The sequence below is a fragment of the Equus quagga genome, chromosome 2, assembly GCF_021613505.1.
Source record: "Equus quagga isolate Etosha38 chromosome 2, UCLA_HA_Equagga_1.0, whole genome shotgun sequence".
Taxonomy (NCBI): Eukaryota; Metazoa; Chordata; class Mammalia; order Perissodactyla; family Equidae; genus Equus; species Equus quagga.
The window spans coordinates 144,882,552-144,909,307 of NC_060268.1; the positions used below are offsets into that span (position 1 = coordinate 144,882,552).

The 26,756-nt window shown below is 38.6% G+C and overlaps 1 protein-coding gene across 1 annotated transcript in view; it reads right to left on the reverse strand.

The window, feature by feature from the left end:
- Positions 1–15,453: 15,453 nt before the first annotated feature.
- The window catches only part of RNLS (renalase, FAD dependent amine oxidase), a 247,821-nt gene continuing 236,518 nt past the window's right edge, over positions 15,454–26,756 (reverse strand). Inside the window, exon 7 of the mRNA XM_046654667.1 lies at positions 15,454–15,829. Coding sequence (XP_046510623.1) covers positions 15,677–15,829 — 153 coding nt within the window. The 3' untranslated portion in view covers positions 15,454–15,676. The remainder of the gene's footprint in view (positions 15,830–26,756) is intronic.

Below are 26,756 nucleotides of genomic sequence, written 5' to 3' on the forward strand. Positions count from 1 at the left end.
GGATTTAGCTGACTTTGCCTCAGTCTTCAGGCCGGGCACTCCGAGGGCAATTTAGGGTCCCAGCCTTGCTTGTCAGATACTGGTTCTCTTCAGCCTCAGTTGCTGTCTTGTGCCTCACGGGTTCCTAAACTGGAAGTGGTAGCCAGGAGTCCCTTTCATGGGCCTTTCATGCTTTGACCTGCTCAAAGCTTCCCTCTGTGAGCAGCTTGAACCTGATTCTGCTCAGCACCCCCCGAGAACTTTGCACAGTGACTGGTCAAATAGTAAACACTCCATCATGTTTGCTGATTTGAATCCGTAACCTAAATCTACGGGAGGAGAAGGCCCTTGTGAGATCCTGCCAGTTCATTTTTTGCTAGTTGGTCAGGGACTCTGCTTTTCACATGCTAATATCTCACCACGGGACAGGTGATAGATAGATACGGTCCTCACTCCCAAACAAATACCTTTTCCCTATGACCAGGGGAGAGTCCAAGGAGTGAGCTCATTTCTCAGAAGGGGTTTCTTCATCTAAACATCAAACCCTTGCTTTGGGGAATAAAACAAAAAATTCTTTTGGGATTTCTTTTCTCAAGTTTCTAGAGAGCCAGGCTTCTGTGGCCCGAGGTGGCTTCCATGCTGTTCATGCATAAACTGCTCTTGGCGGACTGGTGGCCTGTTTGATATTTTGAGGTCTAGCAAAGATTTAGCTCCAGGGGGTCACTGCGAGGTCATGGTCTCAATGATTTCCTCTGTTATTTATCTTTGGCTTGTGGTATTGGAGCCTGCCTTTGATAGAGGGCATTTCTACCGCAACTGCGCAGAATCAAGTATTTCAGTGCTTTGGTTTGAGGTGGAGAAGGGTTGGCTTCTAATGCTGTGAAAATGTCACTGAGTACGTCTGACAGTATCTAATTGTGTCCTTTTCCGATGAGAGAATTCATTTCTAGGGGTTTACCAGTGGCACTTCCCAGACATGGGTAAGGAAAGAAGTTGTCCGGGTGAGGTCAGTAGTATTTAGTTTGAGTAATTCCATTTTCAGTTCCCTGTGAGACGACAGAGATAAAAGCAGCATTTCTCAGGCCTTGAGTGTGTGTCACTACTTTTCTACACTCTTTATGACTCACCTGTGACTGCCCTCAATGCAGCCAGGGCACCCTTTATGCTGAACCAGCCTTTGGATTTCTCTTCTTAGTGACGGCAAAATGTCCATGCCAGCTCACAAGTTAACCACAGGAACATCCCTGTCTGGTCAGCTCAGTAGGCTCTTGGGTTCCCAGTGCCTGAGAGGACCTCTCAGCTTGTTTTATGTGGGTTTGTTCACCCCATCCTGTTTCATTTTGACTTAAGACAACTGTTATCTCTCATCTGCGTCAGAAAGTATGGGTTGCATATTGTTTTGATCTGACCTGAGTGGCCTGAATCAAATACCCAGCACTTGGCCTAGAAAATTGGTTGCATATACTCTCCATTCTCGTTCCCTCAAAAAGCATCCTAGCGAATGGAAACATTTGGTCCTAGGAGTTTCCTTCTGTCTCATGTCCTCCCTCTGCCACAGAGTGCCAGGACAGATAGGGTGCCATGCTATGCCATGTCTATCAAAGAAAAGGATGCAACATGTACTGGAGACTTTGCCATCTGGGGGAGAGTGCAGCTCTGGGCTCTACCCAGAAGAAAAAGGAAGTGCCATCACGTTAGAGATATGCCCAGTGAGTCAAATTCCCAGAACAGCCTGTCCCTTCTCAAGGCAGTTGACATGTCCCAGCTTCTCAGCTTCTCTAGATTTAAATGAAGGGAGAACCACTGGGTAGAGAGGACAGCAGTAGTGATATATTTTATATATCATATTTTCTAGCAGAGGTGTTCTATATGAAACCCAGTTTAGGTAGTGACCAAGGGCACCGAAACAAAAGTTCTGTAAAATAATAGCACGTGTCATCATTCTCATTCTTTCTTCTCTTTCTGTTATTTTAATTAAAAAAAACTTCTTGGCTCACTAAATTGCTATCACAAACCACTTGATTTACGGGTCAAAGCCTATATTTTGGAAAACAACCTTGCATTAGTTTATAGAAGCAGCATCCTAGGAAGCTTTATATAATACAGATCCTGGGCCTTTCTCCAGAGATGCTACCTCGGTCCGTCTCTGGCCCCCGCCCCCCTCAGTCTGCATGTTATGTTGACTTAACTCGAATATGACCATTGCGAACACAGAAGACTGTTTTGATCTCTCATGTCTCCCAGGCATTTTGAGTGGAGAGCGTGGTACAGAATAGGTCCTCCATTAATGTTGGTTGAATGAATGAATGAATGAATCAGCCTACCTGGTGATTTAGATTCAAGAGGCTCTGAGATTACAATTGTGCTTGCTGTATCTTTTAAGTCTCTTTTTTGGGGGTAACATTTTATTTTAATATAATTTCAAGCTTACAGAAAAGATGCAAAAATAGGACAAAGAGCTCCATTTATTTTTCATCTAATTCTCTAGTTTAGCCACATTTGCATTTTCTCGATCTCTTATCTACCATCTATCTATCTATCTATCTATCTATCTGTCTGTCTGTCTATCTTCCTAATCTATCTGCCTAGCTTTTTTCTTCTGAACCATCTGAGAATTAGTTGTAGACAAAATGCCCCTGTACTGCTAAGTACTTCAATGTGCATCTTCTAGGAACAAGGATGTTCTCTCATGCAGGGTACAAAGTGAGGGTCTCTAGACCAGAGGCTAATGCCCAAAGAAGTGACCAATGGGCAGTGATCTTCAAGTGACTCCATCCTTCATCCCAGCCCCATCCAGCACACTGCCCTCTGCATCTGTACGGCAATCCTTGATTTTACAGTGCAAATAGTCAGATAATCTCTAGACTTTTGAGTCTTAGAATTGCTTTGAGACCTCACATTAGAAGCAGCCTTAAATCTTCTAATCTGGGGATTCTCAAGTACAGAAATTATCTGACTGCCTCTGATTCCCCTGGGGAAATTGAAAACAAATGCAAATTGCCAGACCTCAGCCCTGGAACTTCAATTCAGATAGATGGGGGTATGTGGTCCAGGAATCTGCATCCTACCACCTCCCTCCCACCTCCCAGTTGGTAGTGGCTCAGCCAGGGTTAGGAAGCACAGCTCTTGCGCCCTCTCTATGCAGTGGAGCACCCTAGCTGGTAATCATGCAGCCACTGCTGGAGCACTTCCCAGGAGGGCAGAGAGAAGCCCCCGGAGGTCTGCCCCACATTGGAAAGTTCTGCTTCTCAGAAATTTCTTTCTGTTCTTAGTTTCATTTGCTTTCCTACTGCTACTGGGTTTGGTTTTGTCCTCTGAAGCACCTTAAACAAGGCCTATTGGCCGCCTGTTCACTCATCATAAAAATACAGAAAAATATAAAGTATAAAAATCACTCAAAAATCCCACCACTTTGAAAATCTTAAGATTTTACTATTTTTTCTTTTAGTCTTCATCCACGTGTACACGTAGCTGCACATTACACACACTTCATGTTTTAAAAGAATGAAGATCTCAATATATTCAGGCCTTACTGTTAGATATTTTGTGTTTTCTCTCTTAACATTATATCATAAGAACTAGCCTAGATAGGCAAAAGTACTTTGAAAACACATTTTCAAGTGAGGGCATTATATTACACTGTTTTGATCTATTGGAATTTATGCAATCATTTCCTATTGCTGTTTATTTGTTTCCAATTTTTCACTATTATAGCTATTGCTTAAATAAACCATAATCTGCAGCTCTGATTCTTTCCTTTTTTTTTGAGGAAGATTAGCCCTGAGCTAACATCTGCCGCCAACCCTCCTCTGTTTGCTGAGGAAGACTGGCCTTGAGCTAACATCCGTGCTGCCCATCTTCCTCTACTCTTTATATGTGAGATGCCTGCCACAGCATGGCTTACCAAGTGGTGCCATGTCTGCAACTCGGGATCCAAACCGCTGAACCCCAGGCCACAGAAGCGGAACATGCGAACTTAATTGCTGCACCACCGGGCTGGCCCCTGATTATTTCTTTAAGCCGGATCCCTAGAAGTATAATTATTGAGTCAAAAACCATATTTGATACATATTGCCAACTTACTATGCAGAAAGGTTGTGAAACTTTTAGCTTCTGCCAGTCAATGTTGATCTCTTTTTAGAATTTATTAATTCTTTAAAAGATACCAATTTGTATTTCATTGTGGTTTTTAACCTGCATTCTTTTGCCTACTCATGAAGCAGAACATGGTTTTATGTATATATATATATATATATAAATGCACACACACACATACACATGAATGCATACATATATGTATATATTTTGATTACTTACCAAGCAAAACATGTTCATATATATTTGTGTATGTGTATATGTTTTTCCCTTGTTGGCCGTTTCTGTTAAATAGGATGTTAAGGGGAAAAGAAATACACTGAGTCTATTTTTCTGCTGGAGAGAGTGGGTCTCACTCTTCTCTTATGGATTTGTAAATGCCTTTCTCCTCCTTTCTTTAAATGTAAGAAATATCAATTTCTTCTTCTTTTCTTTTTTTTAATTGTGGTAAAATATTCACAACATAAAATGTACCATTTTAAAGTGTATAGTTCTGTGGCATTAAGTACAGTCACATTGTTCTGCAACCATCACTGCCATCCATCTCCAGAACTTTTTCATCTTTGTTACCTAAAACTCTGTACCCATTAAACACTGCCTCTCCATTCCTAACTTCCCCTAGCCCTGGCCACCATCATTCTATTTCTGTCTCTATGAGTTTGACTACTTTAGGTGCCTCATATAAGTAGAATCATACAGTATTTTGTCATTGGCTTATTTCACTTGGTGTGATGTTCTCAAGGTTTATCCATGTGGTAGCATGTGTCAGAATTTTCTTCCTTTTTAAGGTGCATAATATTCCAGTGTAAGTATATACCACATCTTGTTTATGCATTCATCCATCAATGGAAGCAATCTTGGGTTGCTTCCACCTTTTGGCTATTGTGAATAATGCTGCTGTGAACATGGGCATAAAAATATCTATTTGAGTCCCTGCTTTCACTTTTTCTGGGTATAAGCCCAGTGGCATTGTTGGGTCGTATGGTAATTCTGTGTTTAAATTTTTGAGGAACCATCATGCTGTTTCCCACAGTGGCTGAACCATTTTACATTCCCATCAGCAATGCACAAGGGTCCCAATTTCTCCACATCCTCTTCAACACTTGTTATTTTCTGTTTTTGTTTGTTTGTTTGTTCTTTGATAGTAGCCATCTAACAGCTGTGAAGTGGCATCTCATTGTGGTTCCTTTCTTTTTTAACCAAAGAAAATATGACAGCCTACACTGATTTCCAGCATCCAGATGGGAAATTCAATCTGTCACTTTGTGGGAGGGGCTCTCCCTACTTCCTAGAATCACACCAGCATTTTGTGCTGGGAAATTATAGGCATGTCCTCTAACCCCAGTGTCGCCACAGTTGCCTCTGACAGCTCCTTGTCTACCCATTGTGGCTCTTTGCTTCCAGGGAACACATGTAGACTTGGAATGGGTAGGGTTCTGGCTTTATGGGTGGTCTTGCTACCTCCATGAGGATCTGTCACCAAGCAAGCTCCCCAATCTCTCCCCGCCATCCCAACTTGGATCCATCTATTCTAATTATAAGAAAATGTTATCAGTTGGCTTTAAGGTACCCTATATGATCTTTCTCTCTTATTAATTTTCAAATTATTAATTATTTAAAACATATAGAGAAAAAATAGAACATATTCTCATGAACTCACAACTCAGTTTTAATATGCTTTAACATCATGCTTTGCAAAAACTCTTGCACAAGCGTAAAAGAGACATGTGCAAGGATATTTATTACCATGTTTCCAATAGCAAAAATTTAAAGCAACCTAATGTCCATCAATGGGGAAATGGACAAATAAACCGTGATATATTCATCATATTGAAGAGTGTACAGTGGTGAAAGTAGATGAACTAGATGTATCTATATCAACATGGAAAAATATTAAAAATATAAGGCAGAGGGGGGGAAAAGTTCCAAATGACTACATACAACATGCTGTAAATTTAAAAACACAGAGAACATTACCATATTTTTATACATACATATAAAATCAAAGTATAATCATGTGAGAGTGTTACCGCAATTTAAAAAATGTATAAATGATACAAAATAAAATAAAAATTTAAAAAATCTGGGAGTAGTTTCGTTTGTAACAGAAGGGAGAGACTAGAAGGGAATAGAAGAATGGGACTTCTAGCTGTACAACTTTTAATTCTTAAAGAAAAAATGAGCCACCATTTTAACCTTTGCTAAGAAGTTTTTTCTACATTAAGAATATTATACTTTACTACAAATCATTTTTAAGTGTTTTTCCCCAAAATTGGTGTACAAATTTTTACTTTTGTTTTCTGAGAGTTTAAAATATTTAGCTATATTTTCTTCTACTGTTTTTAGTGGGGGATGGATATTTGTTTATATTTACCTCTTTAATCCATCTGGAAATTATTGTAATGTATGGTATAAAGACAGAATCATATTTTATGCCTTTTTTTCTTTTACCAAATAGCTAGCCAATTTTCCCCAAATCATTTGTTAAATAATTCTTCCTTCCTCATTGGTTTTGCAATGCTTTCTTTATCACATTAAGTGCTTTTATAGCCATTATGTCCATTGATTTGTGTCAGTTCTAGGACCAATGTAAACTGCTTTATTTATCTAATTTTACAATATGTCTTGATCACTGATAATATGATCTTCTTGCTCATAAACTTGTTAGCTATTTTCACCTGTTAATTTTTTCCAGATGAACTTTAGAATTACTTTTTCCTGTTAAAATAATCCCATTGTGATTATTTTTAACTGATAAATTAATTAAAGGAAAATGGAAACATTCATAATATTCACTACTCCCTTTCAAGGTATGTCTTTCTACTTATTCAAGTCTTTTAAAATATCATTTAGGGGATGGCCTGCTGGCACAGTGGTTAAGTTCACACGTTCCGCTTCTTGGCGGCCCGGGGTTCACCGGTTCGGATCCCGGGTGAGGACATGGCGCCGCTTGGTACGCCATGCTGTGGTAGGCATCCCACATATAAAGTAGAGGAAGATGGGCATGGATGTTAGCTCAGGGCCAGGCTTCCTCAGCAAAAAAAGAAGAGGACTGGCGGTAGTTAGCTCAGGGCTAATCTTCCTCAAAAAAAAAAAAAATATATATATATCATTTAGTAAAATTCTGAAAATGTTTCCTTGTATAAATTCTAGACTTATCTTCCTGGACATATTCCTTCGTATCCTATTTTTGTTTATAATACAAATATATACAAGACACATTTGCATTGATTATTATGGCACATAGAAAAGTTATTGATCTTTGAATATTTATAATTCAGCCTCTCTAGTCACTTTTCATTAATTCTAAAAGTTAGTTCACCTGAATTTTCTAGGCATATAATCACAACGACCACAATTAGCAACCACTTTGTCTCTTTTTCTCAGTGTTCACATCTCTTAAATATGCTCCATGCCTTAATGCTTTCCCTAGAAATTTCAAAACACTGATTCAAGGGTCTTTGACTTTTTCCCAATTTAATATAAATGATTCTAGTAATTTCGTTCTTCATTGTGATGTTTGTTGTAGTTTTAAAATCTTCTTTATCCCCTTAAGGTAGCTTCCTCCTTTTCTGAATTTACCATAAGAGTTTACATTAATTTTGTGACCTAATCTTTCTGCATCTATTGAAATAATCATCGTGTTTTTATTATTGCATCTATTAATATGGTTTATTGAATGAATGGATTTCCTAATTATAAACACATTCTTTTAGCCCTTTCATATAGTACAGAGCTAATTCATCAGAGAGCTATTCATCCTGGGTGGTAAACTTTTTTCAGTTGAGTGATACTTGCCAGTTTTTTTTCCCCCACAATCTGTATCATTAACATTTTGGTTTCTGACAATCTTTTTTACAGCGAATAGTTTGTTTTCCAAAGGATAAATAAACATTGTTTATTGTAATGGTTAAAATATAAGGTGCAAATTTGAGGTTGGTGACTGTCTTGTAGAGATGGGTCCTACGTTAGGTCTAACTCGTGCCACCTTTAAATCAATTCTAATAAAAAGAATACCAAGAAATTAAAAACGTGAGCCAATAAACCCTGATTGTGTGCTCTTGGTAGGTGATAAATCACAATGGTAGGACACATGCCATGGGAGCTATGCTGATTGAACAGGCAAAGCATCATTGCCCTCCCCTCCCTCGTTCTGGCACATACATGTGCATGCGAACCCACCAACTTTAAGTATTGTATCTCTAGGATCAATCTTTGGTTTTTTAGAATGTAATGCTCATTTTTGCTTAAACTTTTCCTTCTTTTAACCATTTAATCATTCAAAAAAGTTTATTCAGGGGCTACTATGTGACCTGCTCTCTGGCAGATTTTGGGGAAACATTTTAGATAAGTTACACACGATCGCTGTCTTTATGGAACTTACATATTTATAAGTAAGACTCAAAGTTTTTTCATTTTCATTTTTTTCTCCCTTGCCAGGCTTTGTATACTGTTAGTCTTCCATTTTTTTGCTGCATCTTTTAATTACATAATATAGCTTCCTAATGGCTGATGGCCTGAATGTTCTTGAATTATTCATTCAATATGTGCCAGGCACTGTTCTGGATACTGCAAATTCCAAAGTGAAGAAAAAAGACAAAAATATTCATCCCCATGGAGCTTACTATATTCTCATGAAATTCCAATTCCAAGATTTTGCAGGATTCATTCGACTTTAATATGCTATATATACCATAGGTACAAAAAAAGAGAAGTGAACCAAGCATTCTAGAAAGATAGCAATGCAGGAGTTGGTGCAAAAAGGGATTTCTAGTTAATAATTATTTAAATTGAAATTCACTTAACCTCCCTCTCCGGGTAATTCAATTATCTGTAGTTTTAACAAATTTCAAGATACATGACTCCAGCTTTTCAGACAGAACACCAGAAAACAGATTCAGCAGGCTTCTGTTGTCTGGTGCATTTCTTTGCTCAAATTTTAGGCTTCATAGTCAGAAATCTTTCACTAGTTGGCAAAATGATGAGAAGCAACTAAAAGTGTTTCTTTGGTGGCTTCAAATCATAGAGCAGCTCTCCCACATCTCCCCACCCTCCAAATAAGGACTTCCCAAATAATGGGAGGCAAGGTGAAGCAGGGGCTGTCCGAGATCACCTGTTGACTCTGAATAGAAACTACACAGGGAGAATGTAGGGACTCTTGTAATGATCTCCTCTATTGAGGATAAGGTTGGTATATTTTTGTTCTATGGGATAATTCTGTATCAGCAATGTTTTCCTTTGGCACTTATTGAAATTAGAAAAAGAAATGTTAATATGTTGAATTCATCCATTCATTGGATCAGCAGATTTTTACTGAGTACCCTATGTGCCAGGCCCTGCTTTCGTGTATCTTGCAGTTTTGGTGGCAAGTAGATATTGAATGAGTGATACACATGTGATTAGTATCACAAGAGTGGGGAGACTAGATTGGCTGGGGGAAAAGAGGCTGCTGTGCAAAGTATGTTAAGGCGCACAGCAATAAACTATAATAGCATTTATTTATTCATTCACTCAAGAGTCACTAAGAATTTCTGAGGAAAAATGACTCTGAGGCCAATCTCAGAGAGGCACTTGAATACAGTCCCCAATGAGTTTCACAAATTCTGAACTGTCTTCTTAGCTAGGTCTAAAGCTACCTATAAATGCAGTGATGCTATGAGAGGGGATTATTTTCCTAGGTCATATTTCACTAATAATAATAGTAATAATAACAGAGAACATTTTTTTTGTATATTTTCTATGTGCAGAGCACAATGCTAAAAACTTTACATGTATATTCTGTAACCCTCAGAATAACCCTAAAGTAGGTAAAATTAGAATTCTCACTTTGTAGATAAGGATCCCAAGGCTCAGAGACATAAGAAACTGGTCTAAGATCACACATCTAGAAAGTGGTGACTTCAGAATGTCATGAAACCCAACATGACGTCATGGATCTTCCTATGAGTTGAGCTTTTTAAAATGAAGGCCAGTGACAGGAAATGAATCTGCATACTTAGCCAAACACACTAAAAATGTGAAATAACTCACTCCCAGTTTCCACAGTGTTTCAGAGATTAAGTAAATAATCTTCAAGAGAATCCAATACAAGTGTGCAATTCTTTGCATTCAGCACACATACTTGCTAAGAAAAAGATACCATTCACTACAGAGAATGCCTCCATTTTACACCATCCCCACTCGTGGTAATGACCTATCGTGGTTTCTTTTCAATGATCACATTAGAGCAATCCACCTTTTCCCCAAGCAACAAGGGTCTACTCACCAACTGTAACAGGAAAAGAGAAAGTGGCCCACAGCTGGTCTCAGGTAGACAGTACTATTCTGTTTCAAGAAAGGTTTTGAAGAAACCTAGAGCCTTCAAGCTTCTGAGTTTCACCATGGTGTGCTGTCAATGCACTCGTTCTCCTTGTCATCAATTCTTGTAAGTGTCCTATGTAAATACAGAGGAAATTGGCCTTCACAGGGGCCTCAGAGGCATCTGGAGGACCTGCTTACACTCTTCCTCCTCCTTCTTCCTCTCCTTCACCATCATCACCATCATTGCTATCATTTATTAAGCACTTACTATGTGTCCAGCACTCTGCTGAGGTTTTATGTATATTTAAGCCTCAATAACCTTATGACGTAGCTACCGTTAACTCATTCTTCAGATGATGAAGAAGGCTGTGAAGTTTTCACTGCCTCAAGGTCACACAATGATGAGGAAAGTCTGGATTAAAACACGGATCTATTTAACTCCAGAGTATGTGTTAACTGCAAAGCTATCCTGCTTGCCTTAAAGGATCTACAGTGGAGCATAGGATCAAGGAAGAATGGACCAGATGTGTGGATCTAAAATAAGCCTGTATTTACATAAAGTGATAGGGTTGAGATTTAGAGGTTGCTAATCTGAGGTCCATAGACCCCTGAGTGTCTAAAACTGGATTTTGGAGGGTTTGCAACCCCCTAAAACAGGAGTCAGCAAGTTTTTCCTAAAGGACCAGAGAGTAGCTCTTTTAGCCTTTGCAGGCCATAAGGTGTCTGTCGCAAACATTCATCCCTATTGTTGCAGTGCAAAAGTAGCCAGAAATAATACACAAACAAGTGGGCAAGGCTGTGTTTCAATAAAACTTTATTTACAAAAACAGGCAGCTAGCCAGCAGGCTGTAAAATGGTATGCAAATTCTATATGCACGTGTGCATACTTAATTCTGTTGTTGTTGTTAGAAGATTCATAGCATTCCATAGCTTCTCAAATAGGTTGAAAATCTAAGATGGCTAAGAACTTGTCTAAATGGTCTCCAAATGCCTCTAAACGTAGACTTTCCAGGATTCTATGATTCTATATGCCTTTTAAATTAACACTCTCTTCGAGATTCTTTCTCCTTAGCAGGCTCACTTGATGGATTCTGCTGTGAACTCTTAAGTGGACTGTAATCACTGTCTGTTGGGAAGGAAACAGGACACATTACCTTTTCAACCTTCCCTGGCTTACCTTGCCAGATGATGCTGGCTGAAACATAAATACATAATACATTCCAGACTGAAATATAGCAGTTCAGTCCCGCACCAGCTAGTCTGACGTTTGCCGAAGCTTTTTCCTCTTTTCAGAGACCACTTGACTGTGTTCCATTGAGCCTTCACCACAGAAAGCACTCACTTGTCCTGACCATGCTGATACACAGTTTGCATTCCTGGAGTCAGCCAAGTCTGCCCAAGTATGGTGTGGAGGGAGGGACATGGCTGGCTGTGTTTGTCTGATGCATCTTTGCATCTGTTCAGGGACCATCTCCCAAAGAAACATGGTTCTTTCTCTTAGGATTCCCCAGCTTCATGAGTTAGAGCATCTTATTTACTGCCTGTGATTACACCAACATGTACCTTTACCCTGCCTCCCACTCCATGGGACTTGTCTTTCTCCAACTAGAATCTTTGGGTGGAGATTGCTGTTATATTCCTTTGTGTCTGCCACAGAGCTTGGTACCATGCTTTGCATATATTTTTTAGGTTATTTGTACTGAGACCCCTGAAAGCTATAGCCAGTTTTAAATTCTTGCATTGCTTTTGAAAATCAAAATAATGATTGTCCAATCAACTTGAATAAAAAGCAGGATGGACTATTTTAAATTTTAGAAAAAAGGAGATATATTAAAACAAGGAATTACAAATACTATGAATCATAATGTGATTGCATTTATATTCCAGGTTTCTGAGAATGGAGAATTGGGCATAAGCAAAGAAGCAGGAGAAAAAAACAGAAGAGGAGAAAGACATCATGGAGGAAAGGAGAATGAGACAAAGAGAATGAAAAGACAAAGAGGAAGACAGAAGGAAAGAATGGATCAGAGTGAGTCTGTAAGCTAACCAACTACTGCTGGTTTGAAATTCAGTGTCATTAGGATGCAGCTATTTCTCATAGTAAGTGCCCCCCAAAGAAGGAAATAAACCAGCAAATGAAAATAACGGGAATATAAATCATTTAGCCAGTACTTATGGAGACGTTATTCCATATTAGTCTCCTGTATATATTACATCAGGATTAGTGTTAGCTCTCCAAAATGAAACATCAATAAGAGGACCACATGGTGCTGACTGCACCTCCAACTAATATTTCAGTTCAGCTTTAATTATCACGTTCATCTGGCAGCAGCACGGTGCCACGTAAATAGAAATGGGTCATGGGAGGCCTGGGTTCTTGTCCTGGCATATCATTATCTGACCTTGGTTGGCCAATCTCTCTGCCTCAGTTTCCTTATTTTTGAAGTGTAAATAAGAATTCCCTGCTCTGCTTATTTCACAAGGGTGTTAAGAAGATGGAAGGTGGAGATATATATATACATACACACTTGGAAGAACGTAAAATACCAGATAAATGTAAAAGTGACCTTGTTTTTTTTACTTAACAAGGTAGTGGGTAGGCGGGGGGTGGGGATGATGGCATTTTGTGCAGAAGGCTTGGTGACTCAATGAAGTGTCTTTTTTTCTCTCAGTAATATCTGGTCTGGGATTATTACTGCTTTCTCAATGTTTTTAGACATACTTCTCCCCTTCAGAAATGCCAAAGGTGAAAAATACTATTCCACTGCTATAATTTGTCACCCTTGCTGCTTGAGCAAGACGTGCATAGACAGTTCAGTAATTAAGCTTTTCAACACTGCATCATAAAGTTTTATCCTGGCAAAGGCTATATTTATCAGCTAACAAGTATTAAATCACCCCACTGCTCAAGCCGTTTCTCACTTGAATATGCTCCTTTCCAAACAGAGCAGCTTTCCTTGGCTGGTTTGATTAATAAAAGTTCTTGTTCGGAAATATTGTGGTGCTGTGTGGTCCTGCAGGGCTGACATACATACATGTTGGCAACTGTTCCAAAAGGTGCTGACCCCTATTTCTCAGGGGACTTGGATACTTTAGCCCTGAGTCATTTAGGGCACCCTGGCCATCTGAGCTTCCTGGCCCTCGGGGATGGCTTCTGGCACAAGATATTCCCATATCCTTTTCAATTTCTAAACGAGAAGCGATAAATGAAAATACAGAACGCAAGCATTTGGTACAGTTTATTTCCTGATTTGAGCATCACGGAATTGGTCTGTTCCTATCAGAGATGGATCTAAATATAAAATGAGTTTTCAAAATGATTAAATTAGCAAAGTGACAATGATGTACATACTAAGCAGGACTGAGTCTTTTCTCATATTGCCATAGTCTTCTCAATGCAGAATTATTAGGGAAACACACTTAGAATGAATAGATACTAAAAGTCATGAGTAATGGCTTAGAAGAATATTTTCTCTAAGTAACCCATCCCACTTTCATAAATCATTTTCTTCTCTCTTTGGAGGATATACATTCATGAGACGAATATAACATTGTTCTTAAAGCTTCAGGCTACTTTCAGTCAAATGGCTCCAGAATTATATTACTTAAAAACAAACTAGTTAATATACTTGAATGTATTTTCTATCATATTTTAAGGGTAAAACTAAAATAAAGGCGAATCTTAATCAAATATGAGTCAAAATGATGAAAGAAATCTCAATAATTTTCATGTTATACCAGAGATCACATTAATTTCCCTTTTCCTTTCTCTGCTTTTAAAAATAAGCACCACACGTAGGCATTACCGTTTTTCATCATTTAATTCCTAAAAGGACACATATAATAACATTCCACAGGATCACAAAAACCCCTTTTAGATACATAAGCAAGTTCTGCCCATGCTCATGTATCTGTATATATGAGAGTGGGCATATAAGTGTGAAACTTTACATACTATCAAGATAAGAAGTCTTCTGTTGAACTTTTCTTAGTTTGAGAGGCTGCAACACTTTCTTTCCTTTCAAAATGGTAAAATAGAACTCACCATTGTGTTTTTCAAATTAGCAACAGGTAGCTTGTTTGGAAGGCTGGGGATCAATTTCTCTCCAGCCAGCAAGTCATAGGGTTGTCACTGAAGCATGTGGGTGGTACGCTGAATCACTAAGTTGGCAAATATTGAACTATTTTAAGTGCATCTATTTTCTGGTTCAGTAAATTTTTTTGTTGTATTAAATTCATTAAACTTGACACTGTCGAAATGCCACAGCACATACTGGAGCGCCCATAAAGGTAACAGCACCAGCAAAGGAGGTAGCAAAAGCTAAAGATCGATATATTTCCTCTCAGTTTCTATTTAATTTTTATCTTTCATATTAAGATTGGATTTTTTTTAAGGTTAAAAAGTATTGTGCAACTTGGAAAGTGAAGTTGAATCTGGCTATTTTCTGCAAATTTGAAGAGGATGTTCTTTGTCAGTCAAGTTGCCCTCCAAACTGCATTCTTAGAGATGATGGCATGTATGACCCACAATTCAGGACATTTAATAACTTGGAAGAGAAATAAGAAACAAAAATTACACTCTGTTATTCACAGTTTGGAGGAAACTTGTAGTTCACAATCTGCAAAAATATTGAATCAAGGACATACTTGAAGATTTATAATGAGGACTTGATCATGATTATTCTTTATTTGGGATTAAAATTTTCAAAAGGGTAATGAAGGTTTTGGAATGTGAACTGTTATTTTGATCTGACATAATTTTGGAGGAGGGTTATTTGTTATTCTCAAGCACTCCTTTTCCTCCAATAAGGAGTAGTCATGGCAATTCCGAAAAGAAGCAAAAGGTGTAAGGTACAAGGAATTTTCCTTCTAGCAGGGGTTGTACCTATTGAAATTATAAAATTGATTTTATACTCCATATGAAAAATGACAATAAATAGGGGCTGGCCCCGTGGCCGAGTGGTTAAGTTCGCGCGCTCCGCTGCAGGCGGCCCAGTGTTTCGTTGGTTCGAATCCTGGGCGCGGACATGGCACTGCTCATCAGACCACGCTGAGGCAGCGTCCCACATGCCACAACTGGAAGAACCCACAACGAAGAATACACAACTATGTACCGGGGGACTTTGGGGAGAAAAAGGAAAAAATAAAATCTTTAAAAAAAAAAATGACAATAAATAAAGAACAATCTTCCAGTAATTTTCTCTCAATGAAATAGAAAACAAAACAATCAATAACAGAAAATTGTGAAAACAAAAATTCAAAGTAGAGAATAAGGAGAATGTAGAGAATAAGGATACAGGCACTAAATATGATTCTTTAAAGCTTCCAGAACACAGAGGGCAGAAGTGATGCAGCCATCAAAGTTGGACTGAGTAAATCCATCCCCTCCACACACGAGGAAAGGTTTGAGATGAAGAGTCATTTGGCCAGGATAGTTGGTAGCAGCATTTGTAACCTGAAAAAGTAAAAGAAAGAAAAAGGATTGCAATTGCCATTCTGTGCTCCAGTGCTGCTGCATCAATGCCTACCTGAGGAGGGCTCCTCTACTTGGAAAAATCAAAATGTTTCACAATGAGCAACTGCAAACAAAACCAAGACCCCCTAACTCCTCCCCTTGCCCAAGTGTTTACATTGACATTCTTAAATGTTTACATTTTCAGTTATTTATTAAGATAATCAGAAGTGTGTTGAACTTCAAAATTAGTAGGCTATGATATACTAAATTAGTTAAAAGTACAGTGATTTTTTTTTGTAAGGGGAAAATGATATTCATGAAATCATTTACCAATTATTGAGTACCTGCTATATGCCAGACAAGGTGGATACAAAAGAGATTTAAGGGAGGTGTCCTTAAGGAGCTTCCAGTTCAGCATGACTGCTGGCACAGAACAGTGTCTAAAGGCTAACTAAGACAGAGTGAGGGAGAGGGTGCCACAGGGACACATGGGAGGGGGCCCAACCCAGCACACTCAGATAGAGAAGGCTTCAAAGACGAGGTGCCTGGTCATTTCACTTGAGTCCTGAAGGATACAGAAAAGTGTGCCAGTCAAGGAAACAGGCATAGGGTTTTCCAAAGAGAAGGAGCAGCATGTGTCAGTGCTCACAGCCTATGGGCACTAAGTCTATGAGAACAAAGTCTGTTTAGGAAACTGCGCGCGCGCGTGTGTGTGTGTGTGTGTGTGTGTGTGTGCGCGCGCGTTGGGGGAGGGGTTGACTGGAGGAAGGGAAATGGTAGACAGGCAAGATAAGACAAATATAGTGCTTCAAATTTTAAAAGTTTATAAATCAAAAATTCTATTAAAAATGCAGATTTTACTATCTGTAAGCCAAAAGTGGGGAGAATCAGCTGAAGTCTGAGACTTATTCTATTTTGTAGAATCAGGCTTATAATATGTGAAATGATGAAAAAGGTATAGAGGCTATTCCTGGAAAAAAATATTCTCAAAATTAGAATAGATGTTGATAATAAGCAACCACAGTCAGAAGAATGAGCAGGGGGTACATGCAGTTATCTAAGACACAGACGGTTCGGCTGCCGAAACACCAAAAACTCCCTAAAAAGACAAATTACACAAATCTACTATAAAGGCAGTTTCACTCAGGACTGCTTTCCTGCACAACTTCAGGGGGTGCCATTCACACAGATGACAACACAGCAGTTCTGGTCTCTCTCATACAGTGTTTGCATGGAGCATAAGCGTATGGCCCATGAGGATTTGCTTGTTTAAAAACAACACAAAAAAATCCAGAAATGTAATAAATGCTATTTGGATTATGGAGCTGAGATTTTGGTTCTAAATAGGCTGAGTTAGTACAGTATTATTAACTATAGTCACGTTACTGTACATCTTGCATAACTGAAACTTTGTATCCTTTGGTCAACATCTCCCTATTCCCCCCTCCCACTAGCCCCTGGCAATCACCATTCTACTCTCTGCTTCTATGAGTTTGACTATTTTAGATTCCACATATGAGTGAGATCATGCAGTCTTGGTCTTTCTATGGCCGATAATCTTGAAATCAGCAGAAAAGATCTTTGAGTGGCTAAAAGAGATAGCACATAGTGCAGACACTGAAGCACAGGCTTGGATGTTCAATCAGAGCTTTTAATCTCCTGCTTTAGATGAAATTTAAACAAGTTGGATGATTTGATTTGTCAGTGAAACACTAAGGGAGGAAGAAAACTGCTAGGTTCCTATATAATAGAGATTTCAGAATGCGACAACTGATAGTCTGAAGGCAAGCAATGCTATATAAACACTCAAAAGCCAGACAGCTCTGGAAAGAAGCCTGGCAGTTAGGGGCCATTTAATGGAGGGGCAAATAACATTCTGGCTCTTGACAGGCCCTGAGGGTGCCTGCTATTAGTTCTCCTGCAATCATTAACACTCATGATGATGGCCCCGATATTCAAGAACCAATTCTAATATGCATAAAGTATTAACTGTCAGAATTTCTTGAATGTTCACTGCATACAAAATGCTTTACATGCACACCCCATCTAATTCACACAGCAACCCTATGAGGTGGTTACCATTATTCTCATTTTATAGATAAGCAAGCTGAGACTCAGAAAGATTGTTACTTGCCCAAGGACAGAAAGTTAGAAGGTGAAGAAACAAGGATTGGAACAGAGCAAGCTGACACCCTTCCAACACTTTCAGAAATATTTCCATAAAGACTTGATTTAAGTAAAACAAAACAAAAATGTTTGATGGTCACTTAGTTTTATGCATTTGGAAAATTCACATAAATTGAATAACTTATTTATCTGTATTCATATATTTACAGATGTGTGTCTATCTATGTATAATTTATACACACACATATATAAATCTCCATTTGTTGTAAAGTTCTGATGATACATTTCAGTTGATATCCCTGTATAGATAAACCTTGGCACTATTAAACATTACACAAGTATTAGGCAGGAGGGAGCTTAAGGGAAAAAGTTCTGCCTAGGGGTGAGCTGGTAATTTATCGGTGCTGTGTAATTTCATTTGATGACTGGTAAATGCCAGATGCCAGATCACATGGCTGAAAAACTGGGCCACTGATTAGCCAGTCTGAAGTTTGGATGAAATCAATCTCACTGCATTTAGGTGGAATCGCCCATTTTGCAATTACCCAATGAGGAAAATATGAAAACATGAGTGTGTGTTGGCAAGCTTCTTCATCCATGTGAAGCAGAGAGCCCTGCAGTGGAGGAGCACGTAATTGTCAAAGCCACAGTCTCTCACAATAACGCAGCCTTTGGCTATGCTTCCAGCCACAGTGAGGAACCACAGCTCTATGACTGTGTTTAAGAGAGATGGCGGGGCTGAAGCAACCCCTTGGAAATCCAGGTTGCTTCGGCTCACATGTGTGCCAGGGAACTCTCGCTGCAGATGCTGATGCTCCAAGGTTGCTAATGTAATGTTTCTAATAAACTTAGATGATGACTGGACTGGGCATATAAATTTAAAGCAGAAAATTTAGTTTTATTCCTAAGCTATTTAAACCCATGTGAGTGTGTTTTATGACCTCTCTCCACCTGCAGAATAAAATGCAAACTCCTTAGCCCCACATGGAAGGCCTTTCATAACCAGATTGTATCTCTATTCAAGCCTCACCTCTTCCACTTCTCTCATCTTTGCCACACGTCCTGTCTACACTCAAACTAAGGTTCTTTAAACGCACCCTTCTTTGTTGTGCTTCTGTGACTTTGAATAAGCATTCTGCTTGGTGATGTTGTATTGTTTCCTCTCTTTTCTGCCAAGTAAATTGCTCATCCTTCAAAAATCAGCACAAATGTCACCTGCTCTAAGGCCCTTCTCACTCTGCCAGGCAGGGTAAGTGCCTTTTCAGCATGTTATTTGTAACTATTATGATACGTGCTATTTGGCACTGTAATTATGTCCATGTCTGTCTCCCCGCCTAGACTGTGTGCTCCTGAGTATGGACTGTGATGCACTAATCTTTGTATTCAAGGCTGAGAATGGTGCCTAGCCCATATTAAGTGTGCAATAAACGTTTACTGAGTTAATAAAAAAGACAGAATATTGTACACACAGTTGATCAAATGCAGGTCTTCACAGGGAACCAGCTACACAAACAGTGTTATTCAAAGGTGTCCGTAGAGACGGCAGAAGCTCAAATGGAGGAGCTGTTGTATTTAGAAGGCTCTTGATAATGAGGAATGGATGGCTGTCCTCTCATCTCTGATAGTGAAGTGCATTCTGTGAATTTCTCATATGTCATGTAATAAGTTGAACCACACAAACTTACTGCTTCTGTAGGTCAAAAATGGTAAAAAAATTGTCAATTTTTATATGGTTTAACCTAATAGTTTCTTTGTATCATGATTATTAATTGTAAGAATTCACACAAAAAAGTCCCTTTGGTGTTAGCATGAAATTAAAGATGAAAAGAAAGAGGGAGGCAGACACGTAGGCTAATGGGTATTTCCGCAAAATGATAGATGATAATTAGCAAAAAAATTCAGTGACACACATGACAATGTGCACTCTTCCTTCCATATGTAAGCTGACACTTAAAGCTTGTCGACTGTCAGACATCTACTCATATGGAACAATCTTGTTGGTTTGGCCTACAGAGCAGCTGTATTTTGGGGTGATCAGTTCTAGCTGACTATCCAGTCCATGATTTGGTTACTTAAAAACAACCTTTCTGAAATATGGCAGTAGTTCAAGTGGGCCAGGTAAGAATTAAGGTCTCATAAGTTCTAATCCTAAATGTACAACTAACTTGATGAGAGAACTTGGACAACCTAAGAACAATCAGGTTCTTGCTGCTGCATTTCCTCATTGGTTATGGATATAAATTGTACCTCTTTTCATTGAACCTAAGGCATCATCAATTGGAAGAGGCACCGATATTTTATGTACCAAGGAGAAAGAAAAAACAGTGTCAACATGACACAAAATTTTATTTTATATTTACTAGAAAAGTTCTTTTAGACTTATCTACACGTATATCTTTTGCAAACATAAAAAGGAAATAAAAGAGGAATAGGTTGGCTAACCCTTTCCAAAAACTTCTTCACATTCAGAGTTTGACTTCTCTGAAGCATCCTTTAACTCAGAGTTGTCAGTGTCCATGCTCTTCCCCACACAGTCTGTCCTCTGAGCTGCCTTGAGCACTGGCGATGCAGCATTTGTTATAAGAGTGCTCCACTGAACTGTCCTTCTGGGGTGTTCTTCCAAGCTGCTTGCACTTGTTCTGCAAGTTCTGATCGTGCACTTTCTCTTCGGTGGGAAAGAAAGGTTTTCAGACAGCAACCAGGACTCGTAGTCTTTTCTCAAATGGTCCTTAAATAATTTGTTAACTTAAATATCAAGGGGTTGCAGTGGTGGTCCCACCGTCAGACCACTGGAAATAACCAAGTTCACATGTGTGACAACTATATCCTGACTGTCTCCTGGTGTATACTGACTTGATGGCACCTTAAAATCGATGAAATATGGCAAATATTAAATAGGGTAAGGGGAGAAGTGTGTTGAATACCTAATAGTTAGTAAATGCATAGCAAATCAAAAGATAATGAGTGGCAGGAGCCTTTAAGCAGGGCCTTTTCAGGTAAGCAGCATCTCCGTGTCAGGACTTCTAATGTCTTCAGCATTGCCGGTTTGAATCCTCCATTTTCTCAGTTCATCCAAATGAGCAGCCTCAGGAGAAACTGACAGAGATAGACTAGTTATCAGAGAATCGATTTGTTCATTTACAAAGGTAAATGTACCGATTCCAGAAGCAAGTCTGGTTGTCTTCCCAGACCATTTATCTTAGTAGGCAAATTTCCTCAACTGTATCATGGATTATAGGGTGACACATGTGTGGCAAATCCTGACAGACATCACTAATCAATTGTGGCATTCTTTTCCACTGAGCCCAGAAGTGGCCTCAGCATCCTTCTCACTTCATTGTTTCAGGCAGCCACTACCAGTCAATTGGAGTTGACACTCGAGAGGAATCCTATATACCAAACCTGGATTAGAGGACTGCAGAGCAAACACATAATTAGAAATAGGGGAATTAAATACTCCTTGCTGTTTTTTTTCTCTTTTCCCAGTAAGCCAGGATAGTCTGATGCATTGCCTTTGTCCAAACTAGAGATATTTCAATGCCAAGAATTAGGATCACATCAGGAGCCATTTCCTCTAGATGCTGCTGGAGGCTCAATTCCAATTCCTTCTAATAACCTTCTAATAATCTCCCTCCAGATCACTGCCCTTTCATGGGTCACACAGGAGCTTTGATTGCCAAGTGAAAATAAAATACAGGTATTTTGGCTACAATTGAAATTCCACAAAACTGCACATTAAAAATATCAAGGCTTGTGGGAAAAACAGAGTTGGGGCAGATAACTCAAAACCTATAGAACTCTGAATTAAGCACTAACAAAAACAATAAACATCATAGGAAAGGGATAGCACAGCTAACATTCTCCTGCCTCTGCATCTAGAGACATCTTTGCAGCCTAAACTCTGGGGCTTATGCTTCTCCCTTTGAGATATGAGCCCTAGCTGGTAGTTGCTTCTAAAAGAGACCATTTTGATCTAAATTGGATGTGGCCTTCTTCACCAGTCTGTCATTTTACTAAAGGGGAAATATCTTTGTGGTTTCTTCATCTCACTCTCACCTTTGCCACAAAGCTTAACATGGTGGAAAACCCAGCAGTTCTTGAGGCCTCTGCAATAGCCACTCTTTGCACTAAAGAAAGGCACCTCTGGAGATTTTCAGTTTTTTTCTTAAGATCTTCACATTTGCTAAAGTCTTTCTCTTGGCTTGCGAGAAAGTTACTCTGATCACTTGAAACCATAAATATGTACAAAACCAATACGACTCCCCCGCGATACTCATCTCCTATTTCTCAGTTACATTTGAAATAATTCACATTAAAAAAGAACCCAGGTGCTGTAAAAGACTGAGTACTTTTACTGCTTTCTTATGTTACCTACATTCCTGAGGGTCACTTGAGTTAGACTTGGGTTTGCCTGAGTCTTGACAGCAGACCAAGATGTCTAATCCATCACTTCTGCTTTTGATACTCACACTGCATCTTTTTAATTGATTTGTATCGATTCCAACGTCTGAGGGTGACTCCTTTCATAAATTGTCCTGGGATTCCAGGGAAATCTTATTGTCTCCTGGTTGCACACTGACTTGATTGGGGCAAACTCTGAGCAACAATGTCCTTGCATTGGCATTTCCTCTAGCCATTGTATGTGTGAAGTACTGAGCACACTGGCAATATGAATAGCTAGGAAGGCTGAGATGGTATGGAGCTGATTCATACATTTCCTCACTTGCCCTACTCTGCTGCCAGTGTAAACCTGAACCCATGCCATGGTACATAAACAGCAGAAATTGAATATTTGGTTAACTTATTCTTTTATAGCCCCTATGCAAAGCTCAAAGGCAGTGGTTCCCAAAAGTCAATCTATGGCAAGAAGAAAAAAAATAAGGAGAATTATGAGCTTTCTCATAGAGCTAAATGAATTCTGTTTATAAATTTGTCATGAGGTTGTATCTTTACTATTTTTTTGGTTATACTTTTCATTAAATTCTTATAGCTGTGTTTCTGCTTTTTAAATTCTTAATTGTAGAATAAAAAGATAGCAATATTATACTGGAAGTGTTTAGAGGGATTTTACTGGACCATGAAATAAAAACGCTTGGAACCACTGTGCTTGATGTGGCTCAGAGCATAGTCTGTCAGCATGAGGAAGGTTTTCCATTAATAAGGGGTGGGGGCTGGCGGCAAAGGTCAGCTTTGAAAAACCATCAATAATCTCAGATAACAGAAGACATGGTGAGTAAACGAGTAATTTTTAAAAATGGAATAAAATCTGGTGTAAAACTTATTTCCCAGAAACTTGCACAATCTCTCTTCTATACAAATATTAATCTAGATAGAGTTAGAATCGGAGGTAACATATTCTTCATTTGTTCACCTGTGTCTAAATATTCAGGTAGTGACCATAAAAGTGTGGAGAAAAATAGGGATTGGGGAAAAAGACTTCATCAAATGTGGAAAAAATACCTACCTTCAAATTGTATGTACTTAGAGAGTAAATGTGGCTTGTATTGATTCTTTGTATATATCTCTCATTCTTAACATATTCCCAAGTCATGATTATAAGCATCTGTTATACGCCTGTTTACAAAGACAGAGAGAAATGTAAATAAATAAAGGAGAGACCAGAGCTAATGTTGATCTCAATGGAAATGTCTGCTTACAGATTTATAGATAGGGAACTAATCCAGGCACTCCTAAAAAGATGAGACTTCACTATTGTGTCAATAATGAAAAATACTATCAACCTCAAAGCAAATTTCCATGATACAGGAAAGGAAGAGCTGAGAAATGAAAGTTGAATACAGATTTTTGTTCAATAAAAACAAATGTTTTCTATTGGTCAAATTAAAAATGTAATGTTTCTATCCCTTTCTCTTATTTTTTAAGAGTCCCTCTGGGATTTGATGAAAATACAATAAAATGTTGCTGATTCCTCTACACTTAACTCACCAAATTGCAATTTGGTAAGAGATATTTGATATTTAAAATCTTTTTTTTTGTGTGTGTGTGTGCTGAGGAAGATTAGACCAGAGCTAACATTTTTTGCCAATATTCCTCTGCTTGCTTGAGGAAGATTAGCCCTGAGCTAACATCTGTGCCAATCTTCCTCTACTTTATACGTGGGTCTCCACCATGCTGCGGCAGATCCTACCCCACCAACCTGGGCCACTGAAGTGGAGCATGTGGAACTTAATCACTATGCCACAGGCTAGCCCCCTAAAAGCCTTTCAAGTCCTCAGAAATAGCAAGCTACGGGGGCTGTGTCTCATTCATTTTTGGATTCCCAGCATATATTACTGCATTGTACATGGCTGGTATTGAATCAATGTTTGCTCAAATGATGTATGTACACAGGCCAACAAAAAACTAATTCAAACTTTTGAAACTTTTAAACTCTCAGGGTTCAAATGGTCTTCAAATGTGGTAGAAAAATATTTCTTCTCTATGAAAATAATTTTCTTTGGCTTCTCAGTTTCTAAATTTTCCTTTTTCTTTCTGAATTACCATGTTGCTAACCTCCTTCTATTTCATCACACTCAGCCCCTCACCATTCTGAGTTCTTGAGCAGTTGCTGTCTTCAAGAGACCGCTCTTCTAGTGCCCATAATCCTTGCTCTGACATTTACATCCTGACCCCTCGAAAGCTGAATGCCCTGTCTCTAGTTCGCCTTTTGTAGACTCCAGGCAAAGGGACCAGTGCAGCAGGAATCTTTGAATCCGTCTGAATTTCAAATTCAGTGAAGGAAGTGAAGGTGGTTTCTTAGCCAGATAATTCATCCTCCTCTTATAAAAATGCCATGGTGAAGAATACCTTGAAAAGTCGTGTAAAATATAACTAGACAAGTGTGTATGTGTAAATGTATATGTGGGGGTATTTTGGGTTATACAGATATTTGCCTTTATTTCAAAAGATGGAGACCACAGTGACATAGTCCATGCTATTTCCATAGTGTAGGGCTAAGCCGCAGTGAACCTGCACAGACACAAAGTCTAAATAAAACTTTAAATAACATTTTTCCTGGGAGATGGTAAATACATTCTTGAAAGCTATAGGTGTCAGAAGGAAAAGAAACCAATTTATCTGGCTGACCTAGCCAATTTATGTCTATATTTAAAAAAAATTCTTTCTTAGAATAGTCAACTTTCTATGTTCAGATTTTTCATGGCACAGCCAGAAATCATACACATATGTGATATATTTGTTACATTATTTTTAAAAAGTGATGATAAGAATTATCCCTTAATCATACCTTGCATGTTACTGAAGATAAGTGATACTCAGAACTGGGATAATAATGATAAATTGAGGGTGCTGATTATACCATTTAATCTACTTTTAGGTATATTTCCTTAAAAAATATCACATCTCTTTTGGTCACTGATGATCTGAGGCTCTCAGTCCTGTATTATCTTATGTTACAGTACTTAATATTCATAAAGAGCTTTGTCAACACATGGGTGCTTTCCTGCAGAGATGCACATTTTTAATTGGTTCTTATGTGTTATGTTCATCACCCCGTCTTGCCTCTGTTCTACTCGTCTCCCCAGTGCTCTATTATATTTAATGGTGATTTCATAAACCTGTTTCTTTGTTGTGCTTTAGGGAAAGGTTTACTTGTATTGTGGGCTCCTGGCTACAGAGCTCTATATCTGGTACTACAGAGACTTGCTGTAAAATTACTATTGGTTCGAATACCCTAGGTGTGAAGAAAGTGATGTGGTTTGGTCAGTTCTCAGTGGAGCTTTTCACTTTATTGGTATTTGTCTATTCTATTTTAATAAACCATTGGGTAGATGCAGGCAGAATGTGCCACAAATCAATTATATGATCCATGTAGCAGCTTTAGTGGCCTCGAACTGCGAAGGACATATTTTGCTGAAATTGTATATTCAATTGCCGAAGTCTACATTGAATCCATTTAGATCTATTCTATCTTTTAAAGTCCTGAAAACACTGGAGCAGTCTATTTTGATGAGGACTTGTTCAGAACAATCACACAATAAAGAATGAGATACTGTTTTCTCTGGTACTGTTGCAGTAATAACGGACAAAACAAGAGTCGTACTACCTAGCTTCCCTTTTGGAGTTTTTAATTTAATAGAAAATTGTTCTGCCTTCAGCAAGTTTTAGTATGTTCATTCATTAACTCTTCAAATATTTGTCGTGTTTTGAAGAGTTGCCAAGCACTGTGTGAAGTGTGAGAGTATAGAAGCCAGTTCCTAGCCATAAAGTGATTTAAGAGACTGGAATCCTTTTGTTTTTATCTAAATATAAATGTTGCACCACAGTCTTTCAAAGGATCAAATTACTTGGGATCCCAGGATGCAGAGGGCCAAAAATGCTTTTGATTGTGAGTCTGGAGATAAACCTAAAATCATCTTTCCTACTCAACTGAGCCTAATCACTGCTTTCCTCCCAAGTAAGTTTGTAGCTGCTTAATTTCCCACTAATTCAATCCTTCTTCATCCCTTCTCCCATCTCCTTTCCCTTCTTCTTGACAGCCCAGAAGCATAGCTATTATTTCTTTCTGGTTTTCATTCATGGTGAATGGACCCAATGGCTTTTTGTTTGGGCTGTGCAATTATGGCAAAAAGGTTGCAGCTATTTTGATCTTCAGGTCTAGAAACACCCTTCTTTCTACTTCTAAAACTGTGAAAATAAAAGGGTCAATTCTTGTGCTCCTCAGAGAGACAATAACGGAGGATGAAAAACAGGTGGTTATAAAAGTCAGCTTAATTGAGGTATAACTTAAGTACAGTAAAATTCACCCCTTTTTATGTGTATAAATTTTGAGCATATACAC